General features: G+C 57.4%; 1 protein-coding gene across 1 annotated transcript; it reads left to right on the top strand.

Annotated features, from left to right (window-relative positions):
- Positions 1 to 10,409: 10,409 nt before the first annotated feature.
- Positions 10,410 to 16,449, top strand: CIMIP1 (ciliary microtubule inner protein 1). The gene is made up of 4 exons (XM_054573346.1): positions 10,410 to 10,533; positions 12,377 to 12,458; positions 13,845 to 13,946; positions 16,288 to 16,449. Exons 1-4 carry the CDS (start codon positions 10,466 to 10,468, stop codon positions 16,447 to 16,449), a joined length of 414 nt encoding a protein of 137 aa, XP_054429321.1. The 5' UTR covers positions 10,410 to 10,465.
- Positions 16,450 to 16,622: the final 173 nt, after the last annotated feature.

Genomic DNA, 16,622 nt, shown 5'->3' with positions numbered 1-16,622 from the left:
AGGGCCAACCGAGAGCCATCGCTGCCCCAGACTCTGAGCGTTCCGGGGTGAGCAAAACTCAGCTGTGAAAGCTCCCGGCGAAACCACACTGTAACAGAAGGGGCCACGAGAGGGTGAGGAGGGCACCTGGCCTGGTCAGGGAAGGCTTCCTGGAGGAAGTGACAGCAGAGGTGTGTTCTGGAGAAAGAGGGAGGACGGGGAAGTCCGTTCCAGGCCAGAGGACCCAGCAAGCGCACAGGCCCTGAGGCAGGGGTTTGCCCTCAGTGTTCCCTGGACTGGAACGGGCCAGTGGGGCGAGAGCTCAGCTGTGAGCGGGGGAGGGAGGCGAGGGTGCCGGTAGATGGCCAGCCCAGGCACAGCCTGTGTCGGCCACAAGAAGCTTCCGCCTTATCCTCGGCACGTACCGGGCACCGCGCAGACGCCCGTCCTGTATGGTGGTGACCCATTTCTCCATCCTAACAGCTGTCACTGAGGGTACGTGATGATCCCACTTCACAGACGAGGGAGGTGCGCTTCCAACTTCCCACGCTGGCAAGCAGAGAGGATGCGAACCTGGACCCTTACTCAGTGGCCCAGCCCTCACTGCACCTCGTCACTCCCAGGAACAAGTTACAGCCACGGAGGGCTTCACGCAAGGCGGGTGGCCCGGGCCGGTTTGTGACCGTTGAGCCCACGTTGGGCTGAGAGGCGAGCCGTGGAAGGGGCAGGAGGGTGTGGAGGGGCCTGAGGGGAGCGCGCTCTGGGGCCGTGGGCAAGGGGTCGCCGCCCCAGCGCCTGTGTCCGTGGTCCTCCCTGCCTGACACGTTCGTCTGGTCCCCACCTCCTCGCTGCCACTCATCCTTTGGGACTCAGCTGCCGCAGAGTGTCCGCTGGCCCAGCTGGGATGGGGCGGGTCCTTGACGAAGCCTTTCACGCTCCTTTAATGCCTGTTTCAGAATAGAGCTGCTGGGTGCATTCGGATAAGATGGAATGTTGTTTCACAAAATCCTGTCTACAACGGCAATGTCACGGGCGGTGGTTGGGTGGCTGTAGGCTCTACCCTGCGGGAGTGGCATCCATGCCAGCATGTCCCCTGGATTCTGCCGGACCCCACGTGGAAATATGGAGCCCTGCCTGGCCCGGGGGCGGGGGCGCGCTACCCGGGGCCCCTGTGCTTGAGTGATTATTGTCAGAGGCCCGCGTCCAAACACGGTGGCACCCAGGGGTGCTCGGGGCCCATGCCCTTCCCTGATTTGGAACCACAGCCAAGAGAGGGGACCCTGAGCACATGGTCACGGACAGACAGGGACCCACTGCAAGACCCGGCGGGGCCCCCAGGACAAGTGGGAGACCCTGTGACCCCAAAGGACTCAAGGTCAGCCTTAAATGGCAAGCAGCATGTGCGTGAGAAGTTCCACTTTTGTAGAAGACCCCGCCAGGGGCCAACGGTGCACTGGGGCCCCCCAAGCTGGGTGGAGAGGGAGCCTCACAATGTAACCACCTGGCTAGAGCCGCCCCCGACACCCCTGAAGGTGTCCTTGCACTCCAACCGGCCCCCCTACAGTGGACACACCGGCAAAACGTTTTCTGTATCGAACCAAAAGAAGCGGTTCCCTGTACAGCCTGTCCTGGTTTCCGTCAGCATGACAAGCCGATTGTCCCAGGAGAGAAGAGTCAAAATTGCACTGGTTCATCCTTTTTCCCTGAACGAGGAGTGATGAGCACATAGCATGTGATAAGATCTTAAGTAAGAGACAAAGTGGAAACGACAGCTGAGCTATAGCGAATCTATAAATCAGGAACAACTAAGTCGGCCAGAGCCAGCAGGTTATTTGGATTAATGTGGTCTAAAGGTCATTGCGGTCCAAGCCGCTCTGCCATCCCTGGTCAGCAGGCTCAGTCCGTGGCCCCCAGCCCCGGCCACACCTCAGCATGACGCTGAGTCACCTGTGACATCTGTTTCCTTCCCCATGTCCCCTGAGCGCCACGCCCTGAGCGGTGGACACTCGCCGGCTCTGCTTGTCCACACCTTCACCGCGTGTCCAGGAAGCACCCGGTGTTAGAGGGGACACTCGGCCCCAGCCTGCCAAGCAGCTCACTCTGCCTGCCACTCCTGGGGGTCCTGCCTGCTAAGAGCACACGGCCTGACACCCAGTCAGAGGGCCCTGAGGTGGGGCAGCGACCACGGGGGAAGCAGGGCCCCCCCAGCCTGCAGCCTGGGGCTGCGCGTGGCCACCGCCAGAGAGAGCCCGCCCGAGGCAGGCCAGCAGGGAGGTGCACAGAGCCAAGGGGTGGAGGGGACCGGGCCCTGATGAGGTTGTTCAAACTCCCGGATCCGGCCTTACCTGAAGCCTCCGAACTCTGCATACACAGCAGCTAAACCACTCCCTTTCTCATTCGAGATGATTTGCGCTGAAGGTCTAACAATTTCAAGTAAAGTCCTGGCTAATACGACCTCCTCATCTCTCCCACGCGCCCCCACTTCTAACGCTCCCTCCCGCCCCCAACGCTGGTCCGCTGGGCCCAAGCCTCACCGCCCCGGCGCTGCACGTTGCTCTCCACCTCCCAGCCGGCCCTCCGGCCGCCCGTCTGCCTCACAGTGAGGCCCTTCCAGGCGAGCAGTCTAAGCACCGCCGGGCATGGGGCACCCCTCCTCGGAGCCACAACTTTTGTCCCTGAAAGGAGCCTCAGACCTCAAGGAACGGGGAAAGAGTTTGTCTGAGCCAGAGCCAAGGGCCAGGCCGGGGAGCAAAGTCTCAAAGGACTGATAAAACGCTCCAAGAAATAGCGGTTTTGTTGTTCATTTCTATGCATTAGAATCCAAGGAGAGGCCATAGAAAAGGTGCGTGAAATCCATTGGTGGTAGATTAAGGGGGTGGGTCAAAGCAAAGCAGGGAAATGTCTAGGATTGGACAGAAAGTAAAACAGAGAGAGGCGCGTTTCTTCAACATTAGTGGGCGCAGGACAGTGACCGTTGAATAGACACGGTGCAGAGGCATGTGAGGAAGGGTAACAGGGAGGGAGGCTGGGGTCGTCTCGTATTGGTACCGGGGCGTATGGTCTGGAGAGATGTTCTGACATTTTAAGCATGTTATCCTAGACACGCAGAGACAATGGACAGGCCTTGCTCAAGGTAAAGACGAATCTATCAGACAGGCCTGAGGACATGACTCCCCAGTATCCCCTGCTCCGTTAGGCACTTTTATGTTCAGAGTATCCCTGGTTACTTTCCAAGTAAAGTTTTCAGAGGCTCCCCAGTCAGGACAAAGTCTGAGCTGATCACCGGACAGTCGGGGTCTCCTATTTGTCAGTAGAGCTTTGGGAGTCTCCAGCCTTGGGCTTCTCTCTTTTCAGGGAGGTTCCAAGCAGCCTCTCCTCCGGGAGGACCTGCGGCTTCCTCATGCATCTGGGAGACTCTGTCTGTGTCGTGGGGCCCGGATCTCACGTCCACCAGGAGCGGCGTCAGCGGATCGGAAACATTTCTGAAGCGCCATGGCTGCTCTCCCCGCCCCCGCTGCGCACCCGCAGTCACAGAAGATAAAACCAAGGACAGAGGACCAACTGCGGAGCGCGGCCCCCTCTCCCCCACCCTGGCTTTGGGCAGACAGGCTCCCAGGTCGCCCCTGAACTCAGCCGCTTAAGCCTCTCCGATGGTTACATGGGGTCAGGAGCTGGGAGCCAGGGCAGGTGCCACGCGTACAATCAGCTTTAAAAGGCCCGGCACACGCACCGCTGCTCCGCGGTCTCGGTCCAGCCTCGGGGAAAGGGGAGGGCCCCCGCTCAGCCCTCTGGGCTTCACGGAGCCCCAGGTTTGATTCAAAATCCATTTCACGTGAGGTTACCTCAGAATGAACCACCGGAGCCTCAAAGACGCATCTCCCCAGACGCCGGCGTGAAGGGTGCTGAAAGAGATCAATCGTAAAATCAATTTGCCTTTTACATGCAGAGTCCCACGGGGTCCTGTCCCCACGTCCATGACAGGACAAGGCCTCTCCCTGGCACAGAGATGGGGACCACATCTCCCAGCTGCTCACATTGTCATTCATGCTGTGGGTGGGGCTTGGAGCCGCAGAACAGCTCTCAGCCTTCACTCAGCTGAACAAGTATCTGCTGAGGGCCGACTATGTGCCAAGCACTGGCCAGTGGCTGGGTCTGGGGGAGGAATGAGACTGAGACCCAAGACCACCCACCCAGAGCTCGGCACATAGTAGGTTCTTCATGCCCAACAGAGGCTCATCTGAAGTATCTTTCACTCAAGTCTTGGGAGGACAGAAAAGAGCAATGCTATTCGCTTCCTTCACAGTCGTTAAGACTGTTCAAAGTGTCACGTGGGAAACGACCTAGTCCTGATTATTATCCATCTAAGAGGCCTAAACAGATTCTTGTGATTTGCCACATCGATGGCCAAGTGCATCTGGATCTTGGTTTTCTGTCTCTATAGCTGTGTGACTGCAGACAAGTGGCTTAACTTCTCTGATTCTGTGTTTGTCTTTGCAAAATAAGAGTGATCATCTTTCCTACATCCTGGGGCTGTTGTGCTTGGGAAGTGCTTATTATATAGTAAGTGCTTAATAAATTTCAGCTCTCATCATCGTCATCAGACTGACAAAAAGAGAGCCCTTGCTATCCCAGTCTGGTGTCCCTTTCTAAAATCCCAGGGAAGGACTCTGATTGGCCCAGCTTGAGTCACATGTCCTCCTGTTGAACCAATCACTGCAGCCAGGAGAATGAAGTCTGGTGATTGGCCAGGCCTGGAGCCAGTTGGGGTGGGGGCAGTAAAATTAGCTCCTACTCAGAACAACTTGAAGCACGGAAGTCAACGTACGTGATTGCAGGAGCAGAGCATTTCTCCTCTCTCTTACGCGGTCTCAGCCCTAAATCCCTTGATGCCTGGGCCAAACCTGCAAACTGGTGATGAGAATGTCAGAGAACGTTCAGAGGGGCAGTGGGGACTCAGGGCAGAAGGGCGGCGGGGGTCCTATGCCATGCCCAAGGCGGAGCCCCTGTGCTTTGGACGGGACAGAGCTCCCCACATGGGCTAAGGACCTGGCACTGAACTTGGAGTGAAGCCCAAACTCCCCACCCCAGCCTCCCGCCGGACCTGCGGGGCCCTGTCCCCAGGATGCCCGCTGCTGTCTGCAGGGACAATGGCCCCCTTGTCTCGCTTGGGTCCCTGCTCAAATGCCACCTTCCATGACCACCCTGCCAAGACAGCTCCCTGACCCCGCGCCATCCTTTGTCTGTCTTTATAACACTGGTCCCCACCTGACGATCTCCTGGTTGGTTCGTTTACTGGACTGGAAGCTCCCTAAGGTTAGGGCTAGGCCTGTCTTATCCCTGCTGGCCCAGCACACAGCCCAGCACACAGAGGAGACTCAGTGACTATTTGTTGGTCGAATGAAGGAACGAACAAATGGCCATTCAGGGCCGTCCTGCCTCAGGCCTCAGCAGGTGGCGGGCGGGACCGGTAACCTGGAGATGCAGGGGTGAGTCGGCGAACGGCTGTTGTCGTGTGTTGGAACAGAACGCAGAACCGCCCCGCCTCACCTTCCTGCCCTGTGATCCAGTTTCCCCACGGAACCCTAGGCAGCCCGTGTAAAGAAAACCTCTCTGGAATAATAGGTAATGACCGTGCTCAAATTCCCCTCAAGTTCCATATTTGTGACATGAAGCTGCACCCCAGCACTTCCACGGCGGCACCTCTGGCATCAGGGCACGGCATTTCTGACCTGGCTCCCTCTTCAGCACTGGACTCCGCTGCAGATGCCGACTGGGAAAGCCCAGGACACCCCGTGCTTCTGGGGGGAACTTACCTCCTCAAATACCCAAGTCTGGCGAGCGCTACTCATGCCTGGAAGTCAAGGTTGCTTGCATTCAAACTTACTTCTCTTTTCACACACATGTTGGGCTTTTCCGACACCCTAAGAGCTGGCAGGAGAGAGGCTGGAAAGGAAAGGGGACAGGCAGGGGGCTGAGCCGGACGGGTGCCCCTGCCTCCAACCTGGTGGGCGGCCTCTACTTGGGGCAGTAATTGATCGTGAGGCCAGATGGAGAACAGACTCCCAAGGGAGGCTGCTGGGGAACTGTGGGAGGGGTTCGGCTCTTTCCTTTTCGGTGAGACCCGGAGAATGAAGTTAATTGTCCCTTAGGTATTGCAATGTAGACTACTGCGGTGTTAAAAAAAAAAAAAAAAAAAAAAAAAAAGTTCTTTTGCTGTTACCAAAGTCATCGTAATGACTGTGGCAGGACTAGAATTCTGAGTTCTGGAGCCAAAGCTCAGGGAAGGTATCTGATGCTGCCCCGGAAACTGGCGCTTTGAGCTCCAGCCTCCCGCCTCTGTTGTGCAGTCGCGGTAACAATCGCCCGCGCTGCGCAAAAGGCTCGCTCACTGGCGGCGCGCTCGGGCACAAAGCGTGCTGTGGTTTAAAAAAAAAAGTCATAGAATAAAGAGAAACTGTTTCAGCTTCAAAGCTAAAAAGAAGCAGTTGGCTCCAGCCGTCGAAATGTTTTATAAAGGAACAGCAACAAGAAAAAAAAATGAAAAAATGTCCCAGAACGCTGAGAGAGGGCCAAATATATTAATACCCAGGAACATGGCGAACCCTCTGCAAGCCATGAATAGGGCTTCATCTCCCACATGCAATCGGCAAGCGTGGCAGCACTCACGTCCCCTCGGCTCTTCCTGTTTGAAATCCAGGCTGAATAATGCTTTTTCAAAACTAAAAAAAGTGAATAAAAAGTACTAGGTGAAGAAGTTGCATCTGCCAGAGGTTCACGCATTTCTAGATTCCGAATATCACAGGGAGAAGGTTTCCACCCCTGGAACCAGGAGGGAAGGCAAAGGATATATACAAATCAAAGGGAAAAAAACCAGACCACTAGAAATAAAAATGAATAGACTTCGATATACACACAAACGGATTAATTTGGTGACACACGCCAGTGAAGAACTTACTGAGGGAAGGTGGTCACGTAATGGACAGGGTGCGCAGTGAAATTTAACGGGTAAACAACAAGTGAGTTCTCAGCATTCATGTAGGATAGTCTAAGTGTGTGCTGGGAAATTCAACTTTAACTGGACCTCCGGTATTTCGAGTTGCTGGATCCGGCAACGTGACTGCTGGGAGCTGCTGGTGGTTGTGCCGACTCGGGGCTGACAGCCCAGCCCCGGCGGGACGGCGAGTCCCGGCTCTCAGCGCAGTGGGGAGACGCACGTCACTGTGCATCGGTCAGGCGGGCGTCTCCAGGGAGGTTGGGGAGGCTGACGCCTGGGGGTCCCTCCGTGATCTGGGTCCTCTGTCACCCTCAGCCACCTGAAGGTCCTGATGTCACTCACAGGTGTCACTAGAAGCAGAAACTTTCCCTTGTGCACACATGACCTTGGCAAGGCCAGGCCTGAGCCCCTCCCCCAGTTCTCATTCGCTGCTTCCATGCGACACCCACAGCCAAGCTCCCGCCACCTGGACATCCAGAGGGCAAGGACACGTCCTCAGGGGTCAACAGAGAAAGGGAGAGCAGGACGCGTAGACCCCCTCTTCCTGGGAGGGGGGCTGCTCCTAGAAAGAGCGCCCTCTGTTCCCAGAGTGGATGGTGAGACAGGGGCTTTGGGGCTTGCTTCACATTCTCTCTCTTGCCCTATTGTTAGCGCCTGTTTTCCCTTCTGCGAAGATGCTCACAAATGACTTCCTCCTCGATGGCATGAGAATGTAGGGATGCGCCCAGCCAGGGCCTGGTGGTGGCTCTGCAGAGGGACCCCCAGTGTAGCTATGGGTCTGCTGTCGCTTCTCCCGGAAGAAGGACTCCACCTGCCAGGCCAGCGCACCAGCCGGCCAGGGCCTCGTCTTCAAAACAGCATCCTCAAGGAGCCAACCGCGGCCCCACGCTCAGCCGCCTCTCCGTCTCCCCACACGGGCCTGGGCGGAGGCCCCTGACCCAGGGCGGCCAACGAACGTGCCGTTCCTCAGGTGGTGCTGTCCTGTCCGTGAGCGCCAACTGTCCAGGCACCTCGAGGAGCCCCTTGCCCTTGCTCTTCTCAGTCCCTAGGATCCCTGCAAGCTCACTGAGGATGCTGGGCTCAGATAGGCTCAGCACCTCACCCAAGCTCACTGAGAGGGCCCTCAGCCGAGCCGCAGCGCGAACCCACATCTAATCCCAAAGGCTGCATACTAAACCGTAACGCTCTTCCCATCTCCCCGGAACCCATCCCCCAGGGTGGCCCGTGCAGGTATATCGGAGGCACATGTGCAGGGCTAGCAAACTCTTATTCATCCTTCAAAGCCCAACTCGCTCACCACTTCAGCTCTTTTCTGCCTCATCTGGGACGTGCCCTGCATCGCCTTCGTAGCACCATAATTACCTGTATCAGGCGGCTTCATCACCCACCTTCGCATCCACAGCCCCGTCCCTCCTCGGCTGAACTGCCGGGGGCCTGGCGCTGGCTCTTCCCTGTCTGCCGAGGCTGCAGGTTGCAGGAAAGAGCTCAAAGCTGCACTGGCCTCGTTCGCGTTCTCCAAACACCCGGGCTGGGTCTGCTTCAGGATCCTCGCTCTGCCCCTCCCTCCTCCCTGGAAACCCCTTCCAAGCCCTTTGCACGGGCCCTTCCCTCTCTAGCTCTGTGCTCAACGTTCCTTCCTCAGAGAGGCCTTTCCTAAAGCAGGCCTTTCCACGGGCCTTCGCCTGACCGGCCCACCGGCCTCCTCCGGGGTAACTTCCTACGCGGCGCGCAGCTCTGCGCAACCTGCTCCTCGGCGGGCCTGCCTCTTGCGCTTCCTCGTCTGTGTTCCCTGCAGACGCCTCGGCCCCAGGAGGACAGCGAGTCTGTCGGCGGCTTGTTCCCTCCTGGATCCCCAGGCACGTAGGAGGCACTCCGCAAACATTTGTAGAATGAATGAACCCTTGGTGTCTGGCTTATAGAGACATTCAGTAAACGAGTTTATTCTTAATTAATCATTTGAACAGAATCATCTCCGAAGCCTCCCGAGGGAGAAGCAGACGCCGCCTTCCAGCTTGATGGATCTCCTTCTCTCCCGAGCCACTGCTGCTCACGGTTCATCTGGAGCAGTTTCCCTCCTGTTGCAGGGACGGCGACCTCAGAGAGAAGGCGGCCCTGCACACCCCCGGGGCAGCCCAGCCCCGGCCGCTCAGCCCTGGGCCTGGCCTGCTGCACACCCACCGGCACCCCTCTGAGCCCCAGCCCCAGCCCCTGCCTGCCCGCTGCCTGTGGTGGCTGAGCGGGCCACGGGGGCCTCCCCGGTCTTGGGCCTCCACCCGGCATTTCTAACAGCCGAGAAGAACATCACACGGACCTTGCGTGTGGAGAACATTGTTACGAGAGGCAAACGCCCGCCCCGACTCCCCATAAAGGCCCACATCTGTGGGTAAGGGAGGAGGTCAGAGATGGGGAGGGAGGGAGGCGAGCCGGGGAGGGAGGGAGGCGAGCCGGGGAGAGCCGCGGGCACCCAAGTGGGAGATAAAAGCATGCCCCTCCCTGCAGGCTGGCCCTGGAGATTATCGGGAGGTGACTTGCCAATCAGTGGCAGCACGCGGCCTCTGTCCTCTCAGCCCCACGAGGCCCAGGACACCAGCCCTTCCGTGGCAGGTAAGGCAAAAAAGTGCTCCCCCTGCCCCGCCGTTCATCCCCTTACTGTTGAGTCCTAGACTCTTCCCAGTTCCAGGCCTGTGACCACGCCCTCTGGTGGAAGCCTGGAGGGGTCAGCGTGTCAGTCAACAAACACTGATTAAGCACCTCAGTGATGAGGAATCGTTGTGGGTGGGCGTCAAAGAGAGTGTGGGGGGGCCGGGTCTGGAGGAGATACTACCTGTGAGTGTGGTTTGGAGGTTGTTACAAGGAGTGGATGCCAACAGGGCCGCATGCGTAACTGCAGCCCCAATGCCGGCAGCAGCGGAAGGGAACGCTCTTTGGAAAATGAACTCTGGACGGCTACACACGGCAATGTGGGTGAACCCCTCAAACATGATGTTGGACCTAGGAAGCCAGGCACAAAGGTCACAAAGTGGCGAGACTAAGCGCTGCCGAGCGAGCTCGACCCGCGGGTGGGGGCTGCAATGCCCCCTTCCGAAATCCAGGCGGTGGCTACAGGGCTGCGTTCTCAGCGGCAGCAGCCACTCAGCAAGGTGCACGGGCTTGGCACACTCGTCGGTGTGCATGCTTGCCCAACAGGTCTACATTTTAAAGGAGGCAGGGTGTTAGCCCTTGATGTTTCCCCAACGCTTTCCCTAGAGAAGAGAGAGGTGGCGGGGCCGCTGCAGCCGGAGCCCGCCAGGTGGGCAGGCACGTGGGCTCAGGGCGCCGAGCGTGCGGAGGCTGGCAGTCGGCGCGCCGCTGCAGAGAGAGCCCAGCGGCCCCACCCCCGCCAGGTGCGGCGCCGCCTCCGCGTCCTGCGTTGCTTGGCAACAGGTCTCCTGGGCGACGGCGAGACGCTGAGCCAGGGCGGCTGCGTGTGGGGAAACCAAGACCGCAGGGGCCATGGCGAAGAAACCAATGAGCACCGCGGAGGCCGAGCGCATGAACCTCGTGGCCCAGGACCAGATCTGGTAACCTCGGGGACGCGGGGACCCGGTGGCCTGGGCCGTTCCCACCTGAAGTGTGCACACCGGCGGCCTCAGCCTCCACCTAGGCCTGGAGATGGTCGCGGGAGGAAAGAGGGCCCTGAGGGGAACGCTACTCCTGGGCCTGCCTTCTCCGTCCTTCGGTCGGCTCGCCGCAAAGGCCGGAAAGATTTTGCATCGGGCTCTGCAAACAGGCGCAACACTTTGCTTGAGAGCGACTACGATGTGTTCTTATTTTTGATGTACCGAATTTCTTAAAAAAAAAAAAAAGAAACTAAACAAAAATGTTAATATTTACCCAGTTTGCATGAGAGGTACCAGTATACTTTGCGTTCTCCCTGGCTTGTCCTGGCTTTTTAAGTAATAAGCCATTTTAATTTAAAGAAGAGATCTATCTCCTGTAAGATTTATGTTCAGCAGCCACGTGTCATGGTTGTTTTTATTTGGCGTTCCCTACCACGGCTAAACATTACCCCGTCTCTTTGAAGTTTTCACCCTGATGGGAAGTTACTAGCACAGATACCACTAAGTAAATTTTAGTAACAACAAACCGTAATTGTTTGCGTCTTTAACTTCAGCTATCCTGTCTTTTACTTCTATAGTTTCCTAACCTATAGAAGACATTTAATATTTTTCTTTGAACTAGCTTTGTTTCACTCAATACATTTACTTTTAATGGAAGCTTTATATCACTCTTGGAAATGGAAAGCCAGTATGAATTGGCATAAAATTCACAACTATTAGTTGTCTTTAAGTCTTTATCTTTATACAAGTACCCCCAATAGGCTGGCAGCGTCTGCTTTCATTGCCTAGAAAGCCCTCTCCTCCCCTCTCTGCCAGATAAACTCCTACTCAACCTTCAAGACCCGAATCAGATGGCCCTTCCTGCGGGAGGAGGGCCAGGGAAACCCTGAGACCGCTGGCCAGTGTCCACTCGAAGTGGGCCTCTCCCAGGCTGGGATGAGCTGTAACTGCAAAATACCAGATTTTGAGGATGCCACCCCCCAAAAAGAAGTGATGTCAACGTTAGGCCCCCCTGTTTACTTTTACTTGTTTTAATGTGGCTACTAGAACATTTTATACGACGTGGATGGCTCTACTGTTTGGCGCTTGTCCCACCCCACTGGGAACAGACTGCGCTGGGGGAGGAGTTTCCGCTCGGGGGGCGGGGAGCTCGGCCAGGGCTTCCCAGAAATGCCGAGACGCCCTGGGGAGCCGGGGGGCTGATATTGATCCCAAAATAGGGGGAAAACACTTGAAAATCAAAATGAATTAAAATCTGACACACCCACTGTGATATCAACTCAACTCAGCTTATTAATGTGACGCAAAAGCAGGGCAGGGCAAGGGAGGCCGCTGGAAGGAGGGCTCGGGGTCAAGGCCAGGTAGGTATGCGTGGCTCTGCCCTTGCAGGAACGTGGGAGCGGGTGCCTCCTTGGATTCCGCAGCCCAGGTGTCCCACTCACCCGCCCCACCCTCATCCTTGCCCTGAAAACGAAGGCACCTGATATGTACGTCTGTAGGATGTATTTAATGCACGATGGTCACCACGGGCACGGGACCTCGGCGTAAGTCCCTAGACAGCCCCTGGGGCACAGTCAGCCCCTGTCCTGTCTGCTCCGCGGGCACCAGCAAACCAGCCTCTCTGGTTTCCCTGACATGTGCCCCCCCTCACAACAGTGCCAGGTCCTCAGCCACAGGGACTCGCTCCCTCGACACAGAGCCGCCGCTCCGTGACTCTGCGCTGACGAATGCACGGTTCCCCCGGAGGCCTTCCGGGGTGCGCTACTTTAACCTGCACGAATGTTTCAGGAACTTTCTTTTTCAGGAGATGCCGCCTGAAGGCTGAGACCGAAGCACGGCAAAACTGGGCCCAGAACTGGGGATTCTTAACAACCCCTGTCGAGGAGGTAAATATAAATTTTACGAGACCAGAGGTTACAGAATCGATCGTTTCCGAGTGTGTGTACTTTGCCAGAGGAACATTAAAGAGCGTGTGGTCCGCAAAGCCTGCCGCCTCGAAGCCTGAAGCTCGCCTCCTTTCCGGAATCTACCGAGCGCTTACTCCGTGCCAGGGATGGCCGAGGGGCTTCGCCCGAAGCAGCTTAGGTGACCCAAACGGCAGCCCCTGTGCACAGCCAGGCGCCCTTTTGCGCCCGTTTTACAAATTAGGAGACTGAGCCTCCAGGAGCGCCAGGTGATGCAGCTGCTGGCGGGAAGAATGGAGCAGGGAGCTGGGCTGTTGGATCCCCGGGCCACCAGGCCTCAGACGGGCCGCCTGTGAAACCGGGCGTGAGTCCTCGCTCGCCTTTCTGTACGGCTGAGGGTCTGAGGGAGGCGGTGAGGCAGCGTTGATGTGTGAGGGATCTTAGGAAAATAGCTCAGTATGTGCTCAACAAGACGGGTCACAGAAGAAGGGCCGGGCGTAATAACTAACAGGAATGGGTGGGGACTCCAGCAAAGAAACCACTGTCCCCATCCAGACACAGCCACCAACAGCCCAGGGGACGGCTACCGTTCGGAGAGGCCAACGGCCGGGTCCAGCTGTTCGAGCCCGGAAATCCAGATGTTGAAACAAAACCTGAGTCTGGAATAGTGGCTCGGATTTACAAACCACCCCTCAGGCCCCCGAAATGCTTGTGTGGGCCGTGTGAGACAGCGGCCCCGGTCTGTGCCCTTTCAAGCCACCTCCAGGACAAACGCAGGGCAGCCACATGTCCTCGGAGGGTCCCAAATAAAAGCCACCTAATTCAAAACGGCCCCAATTCAAGGCAGCGCCGACCCCATTGGTACTCGCCCGGCCCCACTAGCTTTGAGATTGTGCCATCCGTAATGTGCTTTCTTCATACTTAGAGAATTGTACAATTTGAAATTGTATGCATAAAATGAGTCCTTATTAATATAATATGCACAAAAGGGTCGATATTAATATTCTTTATATGTAATTAAATTGGATTTTCAAAGAATTCAAAATTGCTTTAAACCTTGAAAGGGGGAATGGGGGCTCTTCTCTGATATTTTAAAGACTGGTCCCGGAACCCGGTTGGCATTTTTAAATTGGAGTCCATGCCATAAAGTTTTCTCAGATTACCCCTCGGGAATACACATTAGCAGGTGCGGGAATGGCAGGCAGGCGCAGCAGTTGGGGGCTGCAAGGCCCCCGCTGCCCTTTCTAACGGCGATGGGGACAGGATTTGTCATCGTCGAATGCGGAGCCCCAGGGGCCCACGAAGAGGGGAGAGGACGTTTGCACCGCCTCAGCCCGGGCCTTCCCGTCTCTGGGGGGTGTGTTTCAGCTGATCGGGCACGAAGACAAGACCCCCGCGCCAAAGCCCAGGATCGAGCTTCCTCAGAACTTCCACATCCGGCCGCTGACCCCGGTGGAGAAGTACATCAAGGTCTGCAAAGTCGTGTTTCGTCATTTGTTTTCCTAAGCGAGAGGTGGGCCCCCCAGAAAGGGTGTGCGTTGCAGGCACGCAAGGCCCTCGCCCAAGGAGAGAACTCAGCAGCCCTGGGCAGCGGGGGAGGCCACTTTCCACGCCCTGGCCGCGCCCACGCATCCGGTGACTGTCCTGCCGCTTTCAAGAGCCTCTCTATCCTGCTCTGCAGAAGCAGAGAGGGCACAAGAAAACAGGGGGCTCCATCCATTCTTCCGCAAATGCAGGGAGCCGGCGGGAACGCAGGGGTGCTTGAGCCAGGGCTTGCGGCCACGTGGCTCAGCGACTCAGCTCCCTGTGGTCCCAGGCAAGTGCCTGGGCCTCCCTGGGGTTCTATTTCCACCTTGTACAGGGGTCCCCTGGAGGCACCTGCTTCAGGGAGCACTGTGAGGTCCAGCGGGAGGGAGTGCGTGCGACTGCTAGCTGTTCGCAGGTGCCAGCTGTGTGGCTGGGCAAACAGTGAGGACGGCAAGGCTCCAGCCCACATGTGTGGGTCGAGGGCACCCCCATGAAAGAGGAAAAGCAACAAAATTGTTCTAGGCTGTGCTAGATGCCATGGAGGACATAGGCAGGTGGTGTGGGAGGGTACAGAGGATGGGGTAGTCAGGAAAGGCCCCCTGTGGAGCTGAGGATGGAAGAATGACAGGGAGCCAGCCCAGGGAAGAGCATTCCTGGCAGAGGGAACAGCCCATGCGGAAGCCCTGAGGCAGAGCAGTGGTTGCCATGTTTCCGGAGCAGCAAGGGAGGGGGACGTGGCTGGAGCATGGTGAGCTGGGGAGGGGTAGATGAGGGAAGGGAGGGGGTGTGGATGGAGACGTGGGCAGGGCCAGATTCCACGGGGGCCAGAGGAAGCGGTTGGGGTTTGAGCCCCATCTGCCACGGAAAGCGGGGCGGTGGCAGGTTGAGGTGGGCTGCTGAGTGAGTGACAGGCCAGCCCCAGAGGGGAGAAGACTCGGATGGCCCTCCCACCTGAGACCAACCAGCGGGGGAGACGGGTCTGAGGCTAGAAATGGCTGAGCTCTGTGGGTTCCCGGACCTACTCTCATGGGCCTGCCATCCTGGCCTCAGCGACGGAGAAAGCAGTTTGTGTCCTGATGAGAAGTCAGGGTGAACACCCAGGATGAAGGCGACCCGGAGTGGGGGCCAGCAACCTGCATTCTTTGTAGGTAATGGCAATACTGCCCTCCACAGAGAATGAACCAGCCCGCTCTCCCAGAATGCCCTTGGAAAGGGTGCTGGTTTCATTTCTTTGCCAATCTGGTGGGTGACAAGTGGCCTCCCCGGGTGGTTTTTGATTGCATTTCTCTTAAAGGCTGGAGAGAGACTGGAAAGCTGGTCTGTGAGTCCCCACGGGCCCAGCCGGGACAATCCCACACGTAGCTGGCTCCAGGAGACTCCGGGGCCTCTGGTGTTTATTGACGACCCTCCCCACAGGAAGCCTCTTGGGAGATTAATTTTAATACTTCACCAAGAACATATGTTAAGGAGCTTCCTCCCCCAGTGGCCGCTGGTCCCCCAGGCCCGCCCCCTCCTGCCGCCTCGTGCGCCAGGATGCCTCCAGCCAAGCGTGAACTCATAACCCCGAGCATATTAAACCTCTTTATCTCAGTTCTTCTGTGAGAACAAATCTTCCTCGCTGTGCTCCCCACTCAGATCAGCCTGTAAGAGCAGAACAGACGATCACTTCACACGGAGAGGGGGAAACTGCCTAAACATTTACCCTCATTTTCCAAAAATTTCAAGTCTGTCCAAGGAACTGACAAATGACATTGTGTGCGCGCGCTCTTTTTCTTTTTTTCCCCGAGAGAATCCTGCTTTCCTTTTGGATTTAATTAAGTTCAGTTGCTTTTTATTCCTGTGGCCTCTGCAGTTTGGGGGGAGGGGGCGGTGTGCGTGCGTGTAAGTGTGTGCACACACGACTGCGTGCACGCGTGTACAACATCACGGTGTCTTCTCCTCAAAGCCAGCAGGGGTGTAACCACCAGAAGGCCACCTGCAATGTTGTCGTGTCTTTTATGGAGGGCAGTGTTTGATATTTCTGCACCTTACTTCCCCCCATTTTTGCTCTTGTGCCAAATAAAACGGATTTCACCGGAGGTCACGAATCACGCGCGACAAAGAAATGTTTGGCGAGCGTCCCTTTCAGGGACGACATGAGTCTCAGGGTCCAGAAGGTGGACACGGGTGCCTTTTGCAGGGACACGGGCTTTGCCTCTGTCTTCTCCACACCCGGCCTCGCCTGCTCATCCCGGGGGCTCTGCTGTGGCCCACGGTGACCAACCCCGCGGCCTCTCCATCCCAGGTCCTCCCGTCCCCCCCGGTCCCGAAGACGACCCAGGGCTTCATCGGCTGGAGGTCGGGGGTGCCGGGCCTGAACCAGTGTCTGCAGCAGTACGAGGAGCTCCGGAGCTGCAAAGGGGCGTACGCCAAGGAGCTCGGCTGGCCGGAGCAGGGCGTCCACTGAGCGCAGCCGGGCCTCGGGTCCAAGGCAGCGCGGGGCAGACCACCAGGACGGGCTCCCGTGCCGGGGGAAGAGTGCTCTCCCCGGGGCCCCTCTGAGGACGCAGTTCCCCTCCACGTTTGCTCATGGGATGGCACAAAGAACACAAAGTAGCCCCCGGACCTTTTCAGTCCATC

This window comes from Pteronotus mesoamericanus, unplaced genomic scaffold (assembly GCF_021234165.1).
Source record: "Pteronotus mesoamericanus isolate MK-2021 breed Mesoamerican mustached bat unplaced genomic scaffold, CSHL_Meso_final contig_25, whole genome shotgun sequence".
Classification (NCBI taxonomy): domain Eukaryota; kingdom Metazoa; phylum Chordata; class Mammalia; order Chiroptera; family Mormoopidae; genus Pteronotus; species Pteronotus mesoamericanus.
The sequence above is the reverse complement of the archived record's forward strand: the minus strand, read 5'-3'. Positions and strand labels throughout refer to the sequence as shown.

Excerpts from the sequence above, each read along its gene's own strand:
- CIMIP1 (XM_054573346.1), top strand. The coding sequence starts at position 10,466 with ATGGCGAAGAAACCAATGAGCACCGCGGAGGCCGAGCGCATGAACCTC. Across the intron at positions 10,534-12,376 it reads GTGGCCCAGGACCAGATCTG|GAGATGCCGCCTGAAGGCTG; the intron begins GTAACCTCGGGG and ends TTTCTTTTTCAG. Across the intron at positions 12,459-13,844 it reads TAACAACCCCTGTCGAGGAG|CTGATCGGGCACGAAGACAA; the intron begins GTAAATATAAAT and ends GGTGTGTTTCAG.